A 20,398-nucleotide genomic window follows, 5' to 3' on the forward strand; every position below is an offset into this window, starting at 1 on the left:
GACTCCCTCATGTTCTCATGAATATGAATAATTGTGAGCGGTCTCCCACAGGTGAAGAGGTTTTGCTTATCCAAGAAAAACTGGATGGAATAAAGACTCGCTATGCAGACATCACGGTCACTAGCTCCAAGGCCCTCAGAACTTTAGAGCAAGCCCGGCAGCTGGCTACCAAGTTCCAATCTACTTATGAGGAACTGACTGGGTGGCTGAGGGAGGTCGAGGAGGAGCTGGCAGCCAGTGGAGGACAGTCTCCCACAGGGGAGCAGATACCCCAGTTTCAGCAAAGACAGAAGGTAAGCTGTCATTTCATACTATAAAAGAAAAAAGTTTCCCTCTTAGTCAGAATCCTTAAGTTTATATTCCGAAGTTTTATCACTAACTCTCACTACCTTAAATCTAAATCAAAAACTTCTGTCTGCCTCCTTTCTTGTTTTCTCATGGACAGTAAGATTTGACATAAAGACAGACCAATTTAAAACTACTTGTTACAGTCTGAGAAAGAAGAAAAACTGAGTGTCAAATCCCTAGGGACTTTGCTTTGCATATAACATTTTAGAATTTTCTTTCATGTTTCACTTTCTGAAGAGTATTTCATGTTACGTTTGATTCTCCTGCAGGATCTAGTACAGTTCCGAATGCATAGAAGTAGGTACTTACTGAGTTAAATGCCAAAGGATAAAGCAGTTTATCATTTCTATTGAAGTAAAGAGAAGAAAGAAGCACTATTTGTTTTACACTGAGACAGTCTGGCTTAAGAGGTCTTGCAGCCCTGACTGGTGTGGCTCAGTGGGTTGGGCGTGGTCCTGCAAACCGAAAGGTCAACAGTTCAATTCCTGGTCAGGGCACATGCCAGGGTTGCAGGCCAGGTCCCCAGTTGGGCCATACAAGAGGCAGCTGATCGATGTTTCTCTTGCACATTGATGTTTCTCTCCCTCTCTTTCTCCCTCCCATCCCCTCACTCTAAAAATAAATAAATAAAATCTTTAAAAAAAAAATAGAGGAAGAAGTTTTGCAGACATTTCTGAACAGCAGCTAAGCCTAAAGCCAGGCTTGGAATGATTTAAAAAATCTAAGACAAGAAAAAAATAAGTAAAGGAAGGAGGTCAAAGCCCTGCTGGGATGTGTGGCAAAGATACCATTTTCTACCCATCATAGCTGCTAATGTGCTTAATTTAGCAGGGTCTGGCCTGAAAACTTTTTTTTTTCCTCCTTAGGAATTAAAGAAGGAGGTCATGGAGCACAGGCTGGTGTTGGACACAGTGAATGAGGTGAGCCGTGCTCTCTTAGAGCTGGTGCCTTGGAGAGCCAGAGAAGGGCTGGATAAACTTGTGTCTGATGCCAATGAGCAGTACAAGCTTGTCAGTGACACTGTTGGACAAAGGGTGGATGAAATTGATGCTGCTATTCAGAGATCACAACAGGTAATGTTTTTAAACACCTCTGCATTAATATTTTTGGCAATAGAGATATGTATGTAAGGGGGGAAAAATATGACCCACATAAATACAGGCTCAGGAATAGGAAAAACAAGATCAAGGTAAATTCAATACAACAAATTATTTCAGTGATAGGAAATGATTGAGTAAAGGTATGTGAGGATAGTTTTGGTTTGACCCAAAATACTTAACCCTTTTGAACAGAGAACTTGGGAAAGAGTCGGTGAGCCCTCTCCTTACATGCCCTGCTAAGAGGCAGGTGATGATGAGAGTAGATAATAGACCCAAAAGGTCCAAATGCTTATCTCAGTCTTAGTTTGACATAAACTGTTTTAGCATTAGATGGAAGAGGAGAATGGACCAAGAACTATAATTACTATGAAATATGCCAACCAAAATAGCAGAGCCATCCAAAATAGAACCCTCCCAGTAAACACAGGTGTCATATTTCCCTCCATGTTTTTTCCTTCCTGCTTTCTTGAAAAAAATTTTTTGCTTTTCTTTGTGGCAGACTGTGCACCTATTAATGTGCCGTGGTGTAAAAAAAATAATATAACACGACTCCTTGGGTTCATAGAGATAAATGCTTCATGAACCACGCAGAAGTTTGCTCTGACTCCAACTGCATTCCAGTCTGTTTTTATTGATATGTCTAATCTTGGCCAGATAATTGAGTATAAAAGCTACCTTGCCCGGGAGTTTTCTATGTAAATATTAGTTTAGGTTTACAGAGTTGAAGAGGAAGAGATAAAAGATTGAAGAACCCTGATCAAACAACAGTCACATAGAACATGTTCTTAGTTTTTCTATTACTGCAAAATTGTTTAAAGGTTTGGTATTCTTCTGCCATCTTACGCTTCTTCAGCTAAGTGAGTACTTCCAAGTTGACTTAGCTGTCTACTGCCATGTTTATATTTAAACATGGCTAAGACTTTTTCAGTGTATGGGTAGAAAAGAGGACTGACAGAAAGAGCACAGCCTTATAAAAACAGATTAAAAATGTATTTATTTTTAAGAGTATCAATTTCCATTGTTGTTTCTAGGTGTAGGACCACTAACTAAATTCTGTAACTTCTTTCTAAAAAAGTTGAAATAGGAGCAATTCATATTTGTTGACATTTAAGCAATTCTAAATTATCTGCATTTTGATTTGAATTCTAAGAAGGAAGACCCTGGCTATATATAATATGTTCATTTTTCTTCAATGTCTGTTAGTATGAGCAAGCTGCTGATGCAGAACTAGCTTGGGTTGCTGAAACAAAACGGAAACTGATGGCCTTGGGTCCAATTCGCCTAGAGCAGGACCAAACCACAGCTCAGCTCCAAGTACAGAAGGTACGTGTAACACTGACGTATCCATTGTGTCCTGAGGCAGAATAATCAACTTAGCTTGGAGTGCCTAGGAGAGAGTTTCTGACTACTATTCCAAGTCAAATGGAATGATGTTACGTCATGGAGGTAGATAGAGATTAATTTTATAAATTCTTGGTTAGGATAAGGAAGAGCTTTTTTACTTTGTGAAAAGGGAAGAAACAGACTCATTAACCCAGGAAAGAGTAATACTTTTCTGGATGATTTTCGTGAGGGAAGATACTTTTGTAAACTATTAAAAGATAAACATTGAAGATGTGTGGATAGGCCAAGTGTCAAACTTGGTAAGAACAGTTTTTGATGTGGCTTTATTAAAGCAAAGAATTTTTCATAGGCATGTCTGACTTTTCACTGACACAGGCTTGGAATCATTTTACTTCTTGACTTAACTGTAGTTTATTTTTCGCAAAGGCTTTCTCCATTGATATTATTCGACACAAAGATTCAATGGATGAACTCTTCAGTCATCGAGGTGAAATCTTCGGCACATGTGGAGAGGAGCAAAAAGCTGTATTACAGGTGAATTGCATTTGTTTATTCACCATGTTATTCTTGTCTTGATTATGGTGGATTAGAAGTACAGTTGTGAAATTATAGTTTAAGGAGTTGAAGTTAGTTTTTTTTCCTCCATTACTAGTAACGGGGAATTCAGGCTCCCAAACCTGTGTTCACAAATGTCTAAACAGCCATACTGCATAATGTGAAATATATTGCAAGTCCATCTTCTTTAAAAAGAGAAATTGCTACTTACCCGCAGTCCATAATGGGTGACTTTGAGGTTATTTTTCAGAACTCTGTGATAGATTTTTCAGAACCATATGCAGATACTAATTTTTTTATCAGGTCCTTCTAAAAGATCATACCCATTTCTAAGAACTTGGTTAAGAATATGTACACTAGTTTTGTTTTTTAAATGAAGTATACTGGTAACCATTATTTTCTTAGAAATATACCTAAGTTGACTACACTACTCATCCAAAACATACAGAGCATAAATGCCATGTTAGTGGACACTTTTTTCCAATTACAATTTATATTCAATATTATTTTGTATTAGTTTCAGGTATACAGTATAGTGGTTAATCATACACTTTACAAAAGTGTTTCCCCTTGATATTTTAAGTACCTACCTAGCACCACACAGTTACTACAGTATTATCGACTGTATTTTCTATGCTGTACTTTACATTCCTGTAACTATTTTGTAACTACCAGTCTGCACTTCTCAATCCCTTCACCTTTCTCATCTAGTCCCCCAACTCCCCTCCCCTCTGGCAGCCGTCAGTCTGTTTTCTGAATCTGTGAGTCTGTTCTGTATTGTTTGCATGTTTATATTGTTCTTTAGATTGCACATGTAAGTGAAATCATTTCGTATTTGTCTTTTTAAGACTGACTTACTTTACTTAGCATAATACCCTCTAGGTCCATCCATGCTGTTGCAAATGGTAAGATTTCATTCCTTTTTATGACTGAGTCATATTCCATTATATATATGTACCACAGCTTTTTATCCACTCATCTGTTGGTGGGCACTTGGGTTCCTTCCATATCTTGGCTATTGCATACATAACACTACAGTGAACATAGGGGTGCGTATATTATTTCGAGTTAGTGTTTTAGGTTTCTTCAGATAAATTTACAGAAGTGGAATTGCTGTGTCATAAGACAGTTCCATTTTTTCATTTTTTGAAGAACTGTCCATACTGTTTGTGGAGAGTTTTTTACCAGGAAAAAAAAAAGAGACAAGTGAAATTTGATGGGGAAACATTCCATCATAGCCCCTGAGATGTTCAGTCTTAAACTCATCTATTAAATAATGCTGTATCTGAAGTTGTAAAGGGCTATTCACTTTGCTGTGTTGTGTGTGTGCTGTTTAACTGTATTTGAAACTTTCATATTTTAAAAATTGTACAAATAATACATGTGTGATAGGAAAGTTTTTAAATTCCAGTAAGTATAAAGAAAATAAAAATCATTTGCAATCTTAATAGGCTAGTTCGTATTTTTAACATTTTAGTATTTATTCCTTTAGATTTTTTTAATGTGTCTACACCTACTCTTTCTGTTGTTCATAGGAAAAGACAGAGTCTCTAATAGAGCAATATGAAGCCATTAGTCTGCTCAATTCAGAGCGTTATGCCCGCCTAGAGCGGGCACAGGTCTTGGTGAACCAGTTCTGGGAAACTTATGAAGAGCTCAGCCCCTGGATTGAGGAAACTCGGACACTAATAGCACAGTTACCTCCTCCAGCTATTGATCATGAACAGCTCAGGCAACAGCAAGAGGAAATGAGGGTAAGGAGCATGCCAAGTTTTATTTAATTGCAGAACTAAAATGGGCTCCACAATTTATTCTAATTCTGTATTATGAAATTCTTAATCAGTTACAATTTCTTTGCACAATAAAAATAGATACCTTAATTATTTCCTTTGTCCTTTTATATGAATCAAGTAAAGAATATGTTTATGAAGATATCAGGAACTTGGGTATTGCAGAAGTAAACAAAGAACTAAGTAATAAACATCAAGGGAATTTAACATCTTTCCAATGACAATGGGGTGGTGTTAGACTTGGCGTGTAGTTGGGTGGCTCTTTTCATTTGGTTAGACCCCAACTGGAATGAGAGCCAGGAAGGAAATGTCAGAAAGCATTTGCTGCATTGTAGGTAAGATGAAAGAGAGATTTGTTAGACATGTCAACAAGTGCTATAACCACTTTAAAAAGATACTTTTTTAATGTTTATTTTATTGGTTTATGGCTTGTGCTTATTCCTATCTCTGTATTTCCTGTAAGTGGAAGGATGAAACCAGAAGTAGCCAGCAGTAAAGTCAGGGACTAGTTGAATTACCAGAAATGTTATTTGTAGCTTGTTCTGTTTAGTGTCTCTCAGTCTTGGGAAGGCGGAGGCCGGATACTAAACCATGTAAATTACGATGAGTACATTGAAGTATTTATGAGTATAGGAGATGGTGGGACAAATTTGTATTGGAGAGTAAGAGAGAGTATGTGGCCTGGGAAGGCTTCCTGGGTGACAGGATATCTGAACTGGCTTTTAACAATTAAGTGAGAATTAGGTAGTGTCAGAGCCCAAGACTTAGGTGGGTTTTTTCCCCCCTCAATAAATGATGAAATGCTGAGACTTACTGGTATTTAGTAATTCAGTTTGACTTTCTCAAAGTTGGTATGATCTTTGACCAAAGTATTTAAGCAGATAAACTGGTATAAAAAATGCTTATTTTATCTTTATTTCTTTACCATATTTCTTTATATAGCAACTAAGGGAATCCATTGCTGAACACAAACCTCATATTGATAAACTGCTAAAGATCGGCCCTCAACTAAAGGAGTTAAACCCTGAAGAGGGTGAAATGGTGGAAGAAAAATACCAGAAAGCAGAAAACACATATGCCCAAATTAAAGAGGAGGTGCGCCAGCGGGCTCTGGCTCTGGACGAGGCTGTTTCCCAGTCAGCTCAGGTACATGAATGTCTTAAACTCACATAACTTTCAACTGTCCTTTAGTCTAAGCAAGAAGTTTTTGTATCAGGTACACCTCCATGCTCAGGAGTGTCTAGACCAGCATGCTGATGATTCATTATCAGAGATTAGGAACCTTTGCTGATCTGCATTTTTATTGCAAGGATCATGGGTATGCTGGCACTATTCCGAGGGTAAAATGTGTCTTAGTTGGTACATATTGTTTGTTGATAGTTCCCTTTAAAATTTTATATTGTGACAGTCCTTTAACAGGGTTAGTTCTGGATAAATTGACCTTGAAGAAACAAATACCTAAAGAAAAGTCAGATTCCTCCTGAACATGTCACTTTTGAGACTTAGAAGAGAGCACATTTAGACTTCTTACTCAGAAGGCCACCACCTAGTTCATGGTTCAAAGAAAAATGCTTAAGGAAAGAGAAGTTAAGAGCCAAAGAGAAATAATCCACCAGTAGCAGAGTTTAAAGCATGTAACTACATACTTTTCAACTAATATATACTGTTAGTGGCACTTTTGTCATGTCTGGGTATTTTATTCCTATGTTTAGTCAATATTCTTGGTTAATATTTGTACTTACTCAAGTTTTCCCCCCACCTTCCGTCCCATCTCTCACTCACATTGTGGAATGTGTTACTTTATGTTGTTGCTGCCTGCTCCTGTCTTCCCCACATCGTCACATTTCATTGTTGTGTTGACCGCGCCCACCATTACAGATTACAGAGGTAAGGTACCCACCCCCATTGGGATTAGGGTATTTTTATGAAGCTGAGAATTGAGGGTTACCTATCAGAAAATTTCCCTGTACTTCAGCGGAATGAATTTCATCAGTGCGATTTATTATGCCAGTTTCATTTGGGGTGGAACCTAGAAGTGAGGGAGTAATGGGAAGAGGGAGTTAAGGAAATTCCACCATGTCTTTCCTCTAAGACAGTTAAAATTGATAAGACTTATTCTAATTAATAAATCCAGAGTTGGTTTTAGAGAGCTTTTTTTTAGGGAGGCAAGGTTACCTGTTTTGCTCCTGTTTCTCCTCTCTCTGCTTCAGATTGTAAGTGAAATTTTACAATTGTAGTCATATTATTCAAAGTATCAGAAAAGTGGAAAGGTAATTGTTCTTTTAGAATAAGGTTAGACTTGGCCTCCCTTATTACCTTTCATCGTGCCAACACTTGCCTCTCTCACTGTTACATACAGTGGTTATCAAATTGCATGCTATGATAATTTTAAACTCCAAGTCATTTAGCATACTGAGTTCCCCGTTCATTTGCATAATTGGTGGAGGGCATCTAACTTGTTGGTCTAATCTGTTGCATGCAACTATCATCTGAGATGTTGACACAGTGAGTCTCTCTAGTTTCATAGTGTTGTCCCTTTCTCGTCACATTGCTGGTATATTACTTAATGTTTTCTTGATTCTTAAAATAAATATTTATTTTCTTTTTCTGATGGGCCAGCTCTGGTATATTATGCCCAAAACAGTTCCTTAGCCAAACCCAACAGCCATCAGGTTAGGGCTATTTACAGGTTATCCTAAACAGTAGTGGATTTATACCTTGCCCTTATTCCCTAATATTTCCCCCAGAAGTGTGACAAAGTATTGCTGTGATAGCTAATGGTCTGACATTTATTTAGTTCCATGATAAAATCGAACCTATGTTGGAGACTCTGGAAAATCTTTCCTCTCGTCTGCGTATGCCACCACTGATCCCTGCTGAAGTCGACAAGATCAGAGAGTGTATCAGTGACAATAAGAGTGCCACTGTGGAGCTAGAAAAACTTCAGCCTTCCTTTGAGGCCCTGAAGCGCCGTGGAGAAGAGCTCATTGGGCGCTCTAAGGGAGCTGACAAGGACCTGGCTGCAAAAGGTGCTTGATTAATCTAATTATTTTTGAAGAGAACCAATAGAAAAAATTCTAGGCTATGGTTACTTCCAGCATCCCACCAGATGCACTTCATTGAATGTGAAGGCAGTCCTCCAAGTAATGAATATTCCAGAAAGTCATTTGGAAGTTATTTAGAATTCAGAACACATCTCCCTATTGAAACAAGGTTACAATTGGTAGTTAAGATTCCCAGGCCAGGAAACAAATGCTCCTTTAACCCCTAATGTGAGTGAGCTGCAGTCTCAGTAGTGTGTAGAACATAGCTACCTTTTATAACACTTTCCATGGGAAACAGCAAGTTCAACACAGAACACTGGAAATAGAGTTTTCATCTCAGTCCCTTTATAAGTTAGGGGTTTTGTATCTGAGCAGTACCTTTATATTAGATGGTAACTCATTCCCAGATTACCTCTATGATCTCTTTATGTGGGAAATGTAAATGTAGAAATAATAATAAAGCTAAGATATATATAAAAATTCTTAGAACTTTTTAAAATATAATTTCAGTGAAAATATGAGAATTATATGGTATTTCTGATGAGGCTTATTTCAAGTACTTAGAGAAGTCCTATTTGTATCTCTTTTTTACCCTCTCAGAAATCCAGGACAAATTGGATCAAATGGTATTCTTCTGGGAGGACATCAAAGCTCGGGCTGAAGAGCGAGAAATTAAGTTCCTTGATGTCCTTGAACTAGCAGAGAAGTTTTGGTATGACATGGCAGCTCTCCTTACCACGATCAAAGACACACAGGACATTGTCCATGACTTAGAAAGCCCAGGCATTGACCCGTCCATTATCAAACAACAGGTTGAAGCTGCTGAGGTAAGGGGAAAAAAAAAACCCCTTCTCTTTTGTATTTGCTATCTGAAAAACTACTTTTTCCAAGCATATTGTGTTAACTGCTTAACCAGGCTAAGTGCCTTAAAAGGTGGTTGTGTTTGTTTTAATCTTTAAGAGGATATTTTCCATTTGAAAAAAATACCTGCTCATTATAGGAGGTTTCTTTCTTTGTTATAAATACAAGTTTTACCACTTAATAGATTTATATAACTTCTACCAACTGTGATATAGAACAGTTCTGTCATACAAAACTAATTTTCTCATCAAACTTAGCCATTTAAATTAATAGAGTATGCTTAGAAAATTCAGTTTTACTTTCATTTCTGAATTTAGTCTTCACTATAGTATACACTTTTTTGTTTCTCAAGTAAATTTCTTTAATTCAGAAAAATAGAAGGTAGAAAAGAAAATAAATTCTACATTCATCATCCAAAGATAACAATTGTTACATTGACATACCTTTTTACAGCCTTTCGGGGGAGCCTAGTTTTTAGTTTTATTAAATGCATTTCTCTCCTCATTTTGTGCACTTAGTATAAGCCAAGCTTGTTTTGATACTCTGTCTTTTACTTTTGTTTTAGCCATTCTCTCTCTTTCCACCCCCGTCCTTTTTAGGATCTACCAAAGAACTGACTTTGTTCAAGATTATGTAGTCTAGCATTCCTATAGCTAGGCTCTCAGCTCTTAACTTTGTGACTTGTGCTGTATTATTTTCCCCTTGTTGATAAACTTCTCTGTAATAGACTTCCGGCTACAGATTATAATTTGCTTGGAGGCAGAAGGGATGAACCTTTGGTAAATTACTGAAGCTCATTGGATCTTTCTCAGACTATTTTATACATATTTTTCTATATAGTTTATATGTGTGTATGTATAGTTACATATAAACATATTTGGTACATATATTTTTGTATACATACATATGAAGAATAACCAGAGTCTGAAGCTTCACTATTTAGATAAGTGAAATATTGATAACATTGAAAGGTTTTTTTGTGAAATTGACATGTTCTGTTCACCACCTGCTATTGATGGGGATATAATTGCATTTGCAAAGTTTGGGAAGTTCTGTTCTGCTTCTATTTTGGCTTATAATCTGTTCATTTACACATAGACTATTAAGGAAGAGACAGATGGTCTGCATGAGGAATTGGAGTTTATTCGAATCCTTGGAGCAGATTTGATTTTTGCCTGTGGAGAAACTGAGAAGCCCGAAGTGAAGAAGAGCATTGATGAGGTGTGGAGAAATGGATGAGTTAGACAAAACATTAGTGGGCTTGGATTGGAACAATGGTATTAATTGAAGAATCTGATTGACTGTTTTCCTCTAGATGAATAATGCCTGGGAGAACTTAAACAAAACATGGAAAGAGAGGCTAGAAAAGCTTGAAGAAGCCATGCAAGCTGCTGTGCAGTATCAGGACACCCTGCAGGTAAGCCAGGACGTGACCACCGTGGCCATACAGGGTCTGCACTGTCATTCACGTTCAGAATCCAGCGTAAGAGGGACCACCTTTACAGGAACACAGCATTGTCAAACCTAAGACAATAACCTCTTTCTGTCTTTCTAGCCAAAGGTTCCCACTTTTGGTGTGAAAAGTACTGACACCTGAATTTTTACTCTTGGTGTTTTTCATCATCATGTGTTCACCATATTTATTCTCTTGGTGACTATACAGTGAAGCTGGCCTTACTGTGAAAGTTTTTTGTTTTTTTTTTCACACTACTTGCTAGGGGTTCCACACCAGGTTTTCCTAAACTAAAGCACAACTTGGCCCAGTGTAACTTCAGCACATCTTGAGTTTGCTAGCCAGTGTTGAAGAATAGTAAGTTTTATTCATATTTAGGTTTTCCAGGTTATAGTTTATTTTGTACACTATCCCAATAATTTTTCTTTTGTTCTTAACTCCCTATATTATTGGAATAAAAATCTTTGTTCCTTACCTCTGCCTCCCCTGCCTAAGAACACAAACAGTATTTGGCATTTTGATTTGTCTCTCCGGACTCCTTGTGTTTTTCTTTTTTGACTGCTTATTTGTATTTTTATTTTAGGCTATGTTTGACTGGCTAGATAACACTGTAATTAAACTCTGCACCATGCCCCCTGTCGGCACTGACCTCAACACTGTTAAAGATCAGTTAAATGAAATGAAGGTTTGTATCTGGGAATGGTTTTTAAAGAAGGATGGCTTCTTTTTAGGTTTTAGACACTTGATTTAATGTTAACATTAAGTATGTCTTTGATAGGAGTTCAAAGTGGAAGTTTACCAGCAGCAAATTGAGATGGAGAAGCTTAATCACCAGGGTGAACTGATGTTAAAGAAAGCTACTGATGAAACAGACAGAGACATTATACGAGAACCATTGACAGAACTCAAACACCTCTGGGAGAACCTGGGTGAAAAAATTGCCCACAGGCAGGTAAGGCAAATAGCGGAGTGCATAAATGGACTACTATCTACTGTTTGTTTTTGTCCTAACAGTTGTTTCCTTTATATCTTTTTATGAGTAGCATAAGCTAGAAGGTGCTCTCTTGGCCCTTGGCCAGTTCCAACATGCCTTAGAAGAACTAATGAGTTGGCTGATTCACACTGAAGAGTTGTTAAATGCTCAGAGACCAATAAGTGGAGATCCAAAAGTCATTGAAATTGAGCTCGCAAAGCACCATGTAAGTATTTTTGTATTTCATCTCCACAAGTGTATTGGCTTCAGACTAAACATTACCACCAGAAGCCTTTCAATGTTATATGAACCTTAGAGAACCAGGTTTGATGTTATCTGTGATACAAAGTGTTGTTTAACACTTTTTAGGTTCTAAAAAATGATGTTTTGGCCCATCAAGCCACAGTGGAAACGGTCAACAAAGCTGGCAATGAACTTCTTGAATCTAGTGCTGGAGATGATGCCAGCAGCTTAAGGAGTCGTTTGGAAACTATGAACCAATGCTGGGAGTCAGTGTTACAGAAAACAGAGGAGAGAGAGCAACAGCTTCAGTCAACACTGCAGCAGGTACGTGCACCATCCAAGGTAGGCAGGTGGAGCTGTGCACGTATTCAGAAGGAAGCCCCTCTAAGTCAAGGAAAGGAAAGCAAATTAAGATAGAGCCCCCTGTGTCTTGTGAGGAAGGTTATTTCTGTGCTGGAACTTGCCTGGAAAGAACAGCTTCTGATTCAGTGGTCTTTTTTTTTTTTTGAACTAGTTTGTAACCCAATCTCTTTATTTACTACTCAAAGTAAATAGATCTTTGCAGTAACAAATCTCTTCACAGATATAGTTATTTCTTAGATCAAATCAGCTCCGTCCATATTCATATTCAACAGTACCTCAGTCAATTAATTCATTAATTCCATGAGACATTTGTAATACTGGGGTGGGCAAAAGTAGGTTTTTGGTTGTTCGTATGGAAATACAATAACTAATAAGTAATAATACAAGAATAAACTGTTTCATGTGCTCACAACTGTATGTTACAGCGAGGCCTGAAGGATTCTGCGAAATTCTAAAAATAAATATGTTGGCCCCATTCCGATCCAGCAACAGAAGAGCTCTGCCTGAGAGCAGACCAAAATTCCTCCCTCAAGACAGATTCCTCATATGGTTATTCCAAAAGTTTACTTTTGAAGCTAGAATTGACTCCTGACCTTACTAATGTGTCTTTTCTCAAAAGGCCCAAGGTTTCCACAGTGAAATTGAAGATTTTCTCTTGGAACTGACCAAAATGGAGACCCAACTTTCTGCATCTAAGCCCACAGGAGGACTTCCTGAAACTGCTAGGGAACAGCTTGATACACATATGGTAAGAGATATCCTGAAATTGAGTATAAGTGTCCCACGTTCAGTAGCTCCTTTCTGAATTCACGGAGAGATACGTATCTGGATGTCTACAAAGTAGTGCCTTTTTACTGACAACATAGTGTTACCTTGAAGTTACCTTGAGGTAACACTATGAGGATTGCTGATTTTTTTTTATAAGTATGTATATAAAGGATACACACATACACACACACACACACACACACAGGTAGACTACATGTAAAGGATATTTTTATATATATAAGTGTGTGTGTGTATGTGTGTATATATATAAAAGCCTATATATATAGTCTTTTAATAACCTTCCACAGACAGCAGTAGTAACAGGGACAGGGGAATCAGCTAGAGATAAATTGGTGAGCTGGCTAATTTTGAGTTGGTCAATAAGCATCAAGAATGCAAATATATAACATAGATGTGGTTGTATTTAAGAAAAAGGCCCCTTCGGTGGGATTTAGAGAAACCCAACAGATAGTATTTAATACTTTTTGAAGAAAGTGTCTGAGAACTAAAGGCATACTTTCTGGGCAAATTATTCAAAGAAAGGAAACAAAGTATTGGGGTCTATTTTAGGTTGCTTGCAGGGCTGTTCTTGCCACGTAGTTTGACTGTGTCCTAGACAAACGAGGTGCTTGTGTGTTCCCACAAATCTCTAATCCTTAAAAATAATTGTTTGGTTACAGAATTACTTTAATATTGAGCAAAAATGGTGGGTTTCAGTCCCATAGTTGCTCAGTAGTAAAACTGACTCCAAAAGGGTTTTAATCAAGGTGAGACCTTCCTGGACTTCTCCAAATTGTGCTTGTAAATCTGTGTGTGGGTGTCTTTCACAAAATTGGCAGTATTAATATTTTTCCTGCATTTTCTTGTAGGAACTCTATTCCCAACTCAAAGCCAAGGAAGAGACTTATAATCAGCTACTTGACAAGGGCAGACTGATGCTTCTGAGCCGTGATGATTCTGGGTCCGGCTCAAAGACGGAGCAGAGCGTGGCCCTCCTGGAGCAGAAGTGGCATGTGGTCAGCAGTAAGATGGAGGAAAGAAAGGTACCGCCATACAGTACAGGGTGTGATTATGTACATGGTGTGCTTGTGGGATCTGAGGAATGTGAGTGCTCATGGTGTGTCATTACCACCTGTTCCTGTGAAGAAGTTGCAGGACTGACATCCTCAGAATTGCCTTTACACTGCCATTAAGCTTCTGTTTTATCTTTTCTGCCATTAAGCTTCTGTTTTCCATCTACGTCAAGTTGCATTGATGCTACTGGTTTCTGCCAATATAGGCTTTTATTATTCATTATTCATTCCTTTTCTGCATCTGCCAGTTAAGACATTACTGCCTGATACTGCTCAGTGGTAGACCATATATCCATTATTACTCAAATTTGTGTTCCTACTTAAAAACAAGGTTATGTTGGAGTTGGTGACTTGGGATTGGGAAGGTGAGGGCATTCCGGGAGTGTGACAACTAAGGCCACACAAGGATACTAGTGTAAGTACAATATGCAGAAAAATTGTACTAAAAATCAAGAGAGAAATAAATTATATGACCCCTTCTCACTCTTCCTCAAAAATCAAATTGTCTGCAAAAGAAAAGTAATTAGGGATCAAGTCCCCCAAAACACTAGTTGTTAGGAGTACTGAGTTTCAGAGCGTTTCTCTGCACAGAGGTTCTGTGCTGGGCAGATCAAATAAAATGTGTGTTTAAACCTGTCAGCCACATCCATTCAACAAATAGTTATTAAGCATGTATGTGCCAGGCACTGTGCTAAGTATATAGTGGATATTATAAAAAGCCTGGGTCCTATCAGATTTAGCGGGCAGAGGACTTAAAATAAATATTTACACATAATTGAACAATTTACAGAAGAATTAATTTTCTAGAATTCTTCTAATGTGGGGTCTGGTAATTTTGTTACACAAGGACTGTCCAGAGGACCTGAATTTATGGTTGTGTTCTAATTCTTGGACAGCCTATTGCCTATAATTCCTGCAGAATGCAGAACTAAGTCTACTTAAAGTAACTGATGCAGATTCTGACTCATAATCACGTTTCTAAAGGGTTTTCCCAGCAATGGAGCAGGTTGCCAGAACTATTTAACCTATCATGAATGGAACTGGTCAAGCAAAGGCTAGTTGTCAAGGGTAGTTATTTCTAATTTTGCAAGAACATTACATTTCAGGATCACTCATTTATTAAGTTTGTGTGTGGTGCTATATTAAAGAATATATCAATAAAACAATGTGGGAGATTTCCTGCCATCTAGGAACTTGGCAATATATTAATTTCTTATATATTTTATGTAGGTTTTATTTTTCTACTTGCTTTTTCTAGATTGGGCCTGTACATTTTTGTAACAGTATAGTGGGTTTTTTAGGTTACAAAAGTAATATATATATCTATGAATATTTCAGATGTATTCATTTTTAACAATCTGTCGTCATTCTACTTTGCCTGGTAGATGGACCAGGGGCAGAGGCCTTCAGCTAGGCGCTGGGGACAGAAGTCTCTGTGGATGGGCCTTTTGGACTGTGCAGTTGGGCTGTGTGTTCTCATGGACAGTTGCACATGTCCTGACTGAACCATTGTTTTTGTCACCTGATTTAGATAAAAAGCATCTAAAAATTTACATCTAGGGTTGTTAGAATATTATGGCTTTTATTACCTTTTCTGCTTATAGCATACGTTTCAGACTCAGACATTTTTAGGTGCCATATCTTCCTGAAAACATTTAAACTGAGGCACTGCAGTGAGCATCATCTTTAAAGTGCTTTTCATTGGTCGTTTTTATGCCACAAAAAGTACTGTAAAGGAAAATGAGACTTTACCCAGAGCAGGTTGGAGATCCAAAGCTGTCACCACTAAGCTGTTCACTTAGATTGTGTCTGGTTTTACTCCTGTTCCTTAATGCTCCCAGAAGGGGGGATAGCAAAGAAGGCAGCTCAGCTGCAAACTGTGCTCTTTCCTTTTTAATATACAGTTGTTTCAGACACTAACATTAAAATGTCCCCTTCTTTGCAAACAAGGCATGTTTGGAGGTTAGTTAAATGATGCTTCCTTTTTAGAGATCATTTCTTTTGGTGTACAATTCATGCCTTTGTTCTCAAAGTTATAATTCCTTAATTTGGCGCTTTTTCTTTGTCTGTATGTGTTTTAATTAAAATTCAGTCAAAGCTGGAAGAGGCCCTCAACCTGGCAACAGAATTCCAAAATTCCCTGCAAGAATTTATCAACTGGCTCACGCTAGCAGAGCAGAATTTAAACATCGCCTCTCCTCCCAGCCTGATTCTAAACACTGTCCTTTCCCAGATAGAAGAACACAAGGTAACTATGACACTATAATGTTGCCTTCCTTTTGAAAGGACTAGTTGAAAGAGATGCTATGTTGTCTTCTCTTCAGTTCAAACACAACAATATTTTCCCCCCAGGTTTTTGCTAATGAAGTGAATGCTCATCGAGACCAGATCATTGAGCTGGATCAAACCGGGAATCAGTTGAAGTTCCTTAGCCAAAAACAGGACGTTGTTCTGATCAAGAATTTGTTGGTTAGTGTCCAGTCTCGATGGGAGAAGGTTGTTCAGCGATCTGTTGAAAGAGGGCGATCGCTAGATGATGCCAGGAAGAGGGCAAAACAAGTAAGTTACTAAAGAATGTTACTAATTTACTAAACAACCTTGGGTAGCAAGTGTTGGGTCTCTGGGTCGGTTCACATATAAGTTTTGTATAGTTTGCCTGTTCTTGCCTATTATAACTTATATCTTACATAATTGTAGTTCCATGAAGCTTGGAAAAAACTAATTGACTGGCTAGAAGATGCAGAGAGTCACCTGGACTCAGAGCTGGAGATATCCAATGACCCAGACAAAATTAAACTTCAGCTCTCTAAACATAAGGTAAAGCAGTTTGTTGCTCGTAGGCCCTGAACTTGGTGTTCACTGAAGATTGTCTCTGGGTAAAAAAGTGAAAGTGATGAAGCCAGCATTTCACGTGATTTCTAGACAGGATCTCTAACCGTGACAATTGCTCATTTCAATAACAGTTCAAACAAAACGATTGTGGGAGTAAACCAGTTAAAACTGTAGGCTTTTGAAATTCTAGGCTTTTAGAAATAAGCACCTCTGTATATGACAGACGAAAACTTACAACTTTTTTAAGAATCTTAAGGGAAAGCTCTCACTAGTTTTAGTTCAAAAAATAGTCACAATCAAACTGTATTATATTTTATTACCAACCTAGAAACACAAAAATTTTTCCTTGCTCCAAACTAAGTTGTCATCTTTGTTCCGGACAAACTAAAGTGTCATCTTTGTTCCAAACCAAGGTGTCATCTCACAGCATTGTTTTGTTTTGTTTTGTTTCTTTTTGGGAGCAGGAGTTTCAGAAAACCCTTGGTGGCAAACAGCCTGTGTATGATACCACAATTAGAACTGGAAGAGCCCTGAAAGAAAAGACTTTGCTGTCTGATGACACTCAGAAGCTTGACAACTTACTGGGAGAAGTCAGAGACAAATGGGATACTGTGTGTGGCAAGTCTGTGGAGAGGTGAGCATGAATATCCCCTTAATGGGTCTGTATGTTTTCCCAAAACTACCTAAGAGACTACTACTGGATTCCATAAAATGGTAATAAAGCTTATACATCAGTAACAGGTTTTATAGCATTTCAGTATCTCCAGTTAGTTTGCTGAGTTATGAAAATTTTGAGCAAAATATTAAAATTCTCTCATTTTAAACTTGAACCACACTGTATTAGAAGGAGAGAAGCCCCCGTAATAGATCAGTAACTCTAAATACAGTAGTACTTCAGTACTCATTAATTCATTCTGGAACTCGTGACAAGTGCTGAAACCGGCAAGTACCAAATGATGAAGCATTTTCTCTTGTGGGGCAGCATTGTGACTCATACAAGATCTAGCCAGTGCAATGAGTCCCAAGCAAGCACCAAGTGCTGAAACATTTTTTTGTTCCATCAAAATTCAAGGAGTACAGGGTTTGACGATTTCTGAAGCCGATGAGTACCAAGGTACGACTCTATCTGTAAATTACCAACTTATAAGACCATTAGCTATATCACTGAGGGCTCTCATGGTGTTGGACACTATGCAAAGCTTCTACATATATTACCTCATTTAACCATCATGATATCTGACCTGTAGCAACGACCACTGAGTATGTGCATAACAGTGCCTACTAATCGTGCAATCCTCATAACAACCACTGAGGTGGGTACAGTTATTCCTGTCTTACATATGAGGAAATCATCATTGAGGTTTCTTAACTCCCCCATGGTCACTTAGCTACTAAGCGGCAGAACTGGGATTTAAAACTATTTTATTTGGTTCCTAAAAGTTGTACTTCTATTCACTTGTACCAACTATGCCATACTCAGTATTACAATATCTCTTGTATAATTTATACTCTCAAATTTTTGGTGAGACAACTGAGGTTGAAAGAGGTGAAGAGAGAGCCCCGGGTCTCACAACTGGTATAGAGCTCAGAGTTGAACTCTGGCTCTAGGCCATTACCAAAACCATTACCCTGTACTCCAGTGAGTGGTGTAAAGTGAACACAGACAGATCTTGGTTCTTAGGGTGTGTCCATGCGTATAACCACTTAACTCTAAGATGCTCGAAAAGCCTCTATACCTGTTTCGTATACTATGATTAACTCATTTTAAAGAGTGGTTTGATTTAAAATGTCTAGGCATCTCTCCTAGTCATTTTTTATTGCACTTCTACCATTCTAACTTGGAAGTCCCTCTCTATATAGAATTCAATTAGTATTTTTTTTCAGCAGTCAGAATTGCGGACCATTCTTAAATAATGATACCTAAAAACAGCAAGGTTTGTATACTTTTCTCAGGCAGCACAAGTTGGAGGAGGCCCTGTTATTTTCAGGCCAGTTCATGGACGCTTTGCAGGCCTTGGTCGACTGGTTGTACAAGGTGGAGCCACAGTTGGCTGAGGACCAGCCTGTGCATGGGGACCTCGATCTTGTCATGAACCTCATGGATGCCCATAAGGTAAGGGGTGAGCTCTGGGCTGCATGTAGGGCAGAGCCATTGGGGACTCTACCTCTGTGTGTCTACTGCTCTTGCTACCTTTTCGGGGGAAAAGGAAATGTGAAATAGCCTGGATCTCTGCTTGTTAGAGGGGCAGCTCCTTGCTCTGCAAGTTTAAACAAATTGCAGCTTGGATTCTGCGTCAGTCACAAAGAATTTACCAAAATTGGTTAGATTCAGATTTGGCAGTATGTAAACTTCAATTTGAGATTCCCCATCCCCTTCCTGTTTTTATCTCGTAGTTGGGTCACAAAATGAATTGAAATTCAGTAGCCCCTCAGACATCTATTTCCACTGACTCCTTAAATGAAAGTGAGTGTTGGGTTTTTTTGTTTTGTTTTTTTTTTTTTTACTACTTCTAAACCTAACAAGCCCAGTACCAAATGCACCAATATTTAGTATAACTGGTACCTGTCATGTTGAGCTGCATAATGTCTTTGGGCTTCAACACAGAGCATTCAATTTACCCTGAAATTATGTTGTTATGTGTATGACACGTGTGTTTTTATTTAACTTCCACAATTCTGGAAATGTTAGTATAACATTACTCCCATTTTACAGATCAGAAAACTGAGACTGCAGCTAAGCAACTTACCCACCCAAAAGTCACACTGCTCATATTTTAGAACCACCTTTTCTGGTTGTCTTCTTATGCATCATCCTGCCTCCCCCTGTGCATAAAAGACACGTGACTGGAACCTGTTAAGGAAGACTGAACTAAATGATGATTTTCTCTGTGGTTTTGCTTCTTGTATTCAAAACATTCTCAAACTAATTTTTCTGTTTTCTTTTCTAGGTTTTCCAGAAGGAACTGGGAAAGCGAACAGGAACCGTTCAGGTTCTGAAGCGGTCAGGCCGAGAGCTGATCGAGAATAGTCGTGATGACACCACGTGGGTTAAAGGGCAGCTCCAGGAACTGAGCACACGCTGGGACACTGTGTGTAAACTCTCCGTCTCCAAACAAAGCCGACTTGAGCAGGCCTTAAAACAGGTCAGACACGTTTGCTGGGACAACTCCAGGGGGTAGATCCAAGCAGATTTATTCTATTTTCTTGATCAGGATGAGTTCCAGCCAATCTCAAAATGAATATGTCAAACATTTATATTCTGAATGTTCTACAGGATTTTAATACTGATTTGTATTAGAGGAATAATGAATTCAGTTCACTTTCAAAGACTACAAATGAAAGATAGCCTTTGTGGGACTGTGATAGGGCCATCAAATTCCTGTGATGCACTAAGGAGTTTAAGCCCAGACCCTTTCCTAGGCACTCCCCAGTGTCCAGGACATTGGCTGCAGAGAGACGGTCAATCTTTTGTGCTTGATTATTTCAGGCGGAAGAGTTTCGGGACACAGTCCACATGCTGTTGGAGTGGCTTTCTGAAGCAGAGCAAACACTTCGTTTTCGTGGAGCACTTCCTGATGATGCAGAGTCCCTACAGTCTCTCATTGACACCCATAAGGTAACCCAGCCCCAGGGTACAGTGACCCATGCCAC

General features: G+C 38.4%; 1 protein-coding gene across 8 annotated transcripts in view; it reads left to right on the plus strand.

Moving 5' to 3' along the window:
* The window catches only part of MACF1 (microtubule actin crosslinking factor 1), a 314,815-nt gene that overhangs the window by 270,146 nt on the left and 24,271 nt on the right, over nucleotides 1-20,398 (plus strand). For all 8 annotated transcript variants that reach the window (XM_054572012.1, XM_054572014.1, XM_054572013.1 and 5 more), the window contains 23 exons: nucleotides 52-293; nucleotides 1,215-1,421; nucleotides 2,652-2,771; nucleotides 3,219-3,326; nucleotides 4,883-5,101; nucleotides 6,080-6,283; nucleotides 7,935-8,166; nucleotides 8,782-9,008; nucleotides 10,141-10,263; nucleotides 10,358-10,459; nucleotides 11,079-11,180; nucleotides 11,274-11,447; nucleotides 11,539-11,694; nucleotides 11,838-12,035; nucleotides 12,694-12,822; nucleotides 13,712-13,885; nucleotides 16,008-16,163; nucleotides 16,268-16,474; nucleotides 16,613-16,732; nucleotides 17,212-17,381; nucleotides 18,701-18,860; nucleotides 19,696-19,890; nucleotides 20,235-20,363. In XM_054572012.1, the coding sequence (XP_054427987.1) occupies nucleotides 52-293; nucleotides 1,215-1,421; nucleotides 2,652-2,771; nucleotides 3,219-3,326; nucleotides 4,883-5,101; nucleotides 6,080-6,283; nucleotides 7,935-8,166; nucleotides 8,782-9,008; nucleotides 10,141-10,263; nucleotides 10,358-10,459; nucleotides 11,079-11,180; nucleotides 11,274-11,447; nucleotides 11,539-11,694; nucleotides 11,838-12,035; nucleotides 12,694-12,822; nucleotides 13,712-13,885; nucleotides 16,008-16,163; nucleotides 16,268-16,474; nucleotides 16,613-16,732; nucleotides 17,212-17,381; nucleotides 18,701-18,860; nucleotides 19,696-19,890; nucleotides 20,235-20,363 (3,854 nt within the window). The remainder of the gene's footprint in view (nucleotides 1-51; nucleotides 294-1,214; nucleotides 1,422-2,651; nucleotides 2,772-3,218; nucleotides 3,327-4,882; nucleotides 5,102-6,079; nucleotides 6,284-7,934; nucleotides 8,167-8,781; nucleotides 9,009-10,140; nucleotides 10,264-10,357; nucleotides 10,460-11,078; nucleotides 11,181-11,273; nucleotides 11,448-11,538; nucleotides 11,695-11,837; nucleotides 12,036-12,693; nucleotides 12,823-13,711; nucleotides 13,886-16,007; nucleotides 16,164-16,267; nucleotides 16,475-16,612; nucleotides 16,733-17,211; nucleotides 17,382-18,700; nucleotides 18,861-19,695; nucleotides 19,891-20,234; nucleotides 20,364-20,398) is intronic.

This window comes from Pteronotus mesoamericanus, unplaced genomic scaffold (assembly GCF_021234165.1).
Source record: "Pteronotus mesoamericanus isolate MK-2021 breed Mesoamerican mustached bat unplaced genomic scaffold, CSHL_Meso_final contig_221, whole genome shotgun sequence".
Lineage (NCBI taxonomy): Eukaryota > Metazoa > Chordata > Mammalia > Chiroptera > Mormoopidae > Pteronotus > Pteronotus mesoamericanus.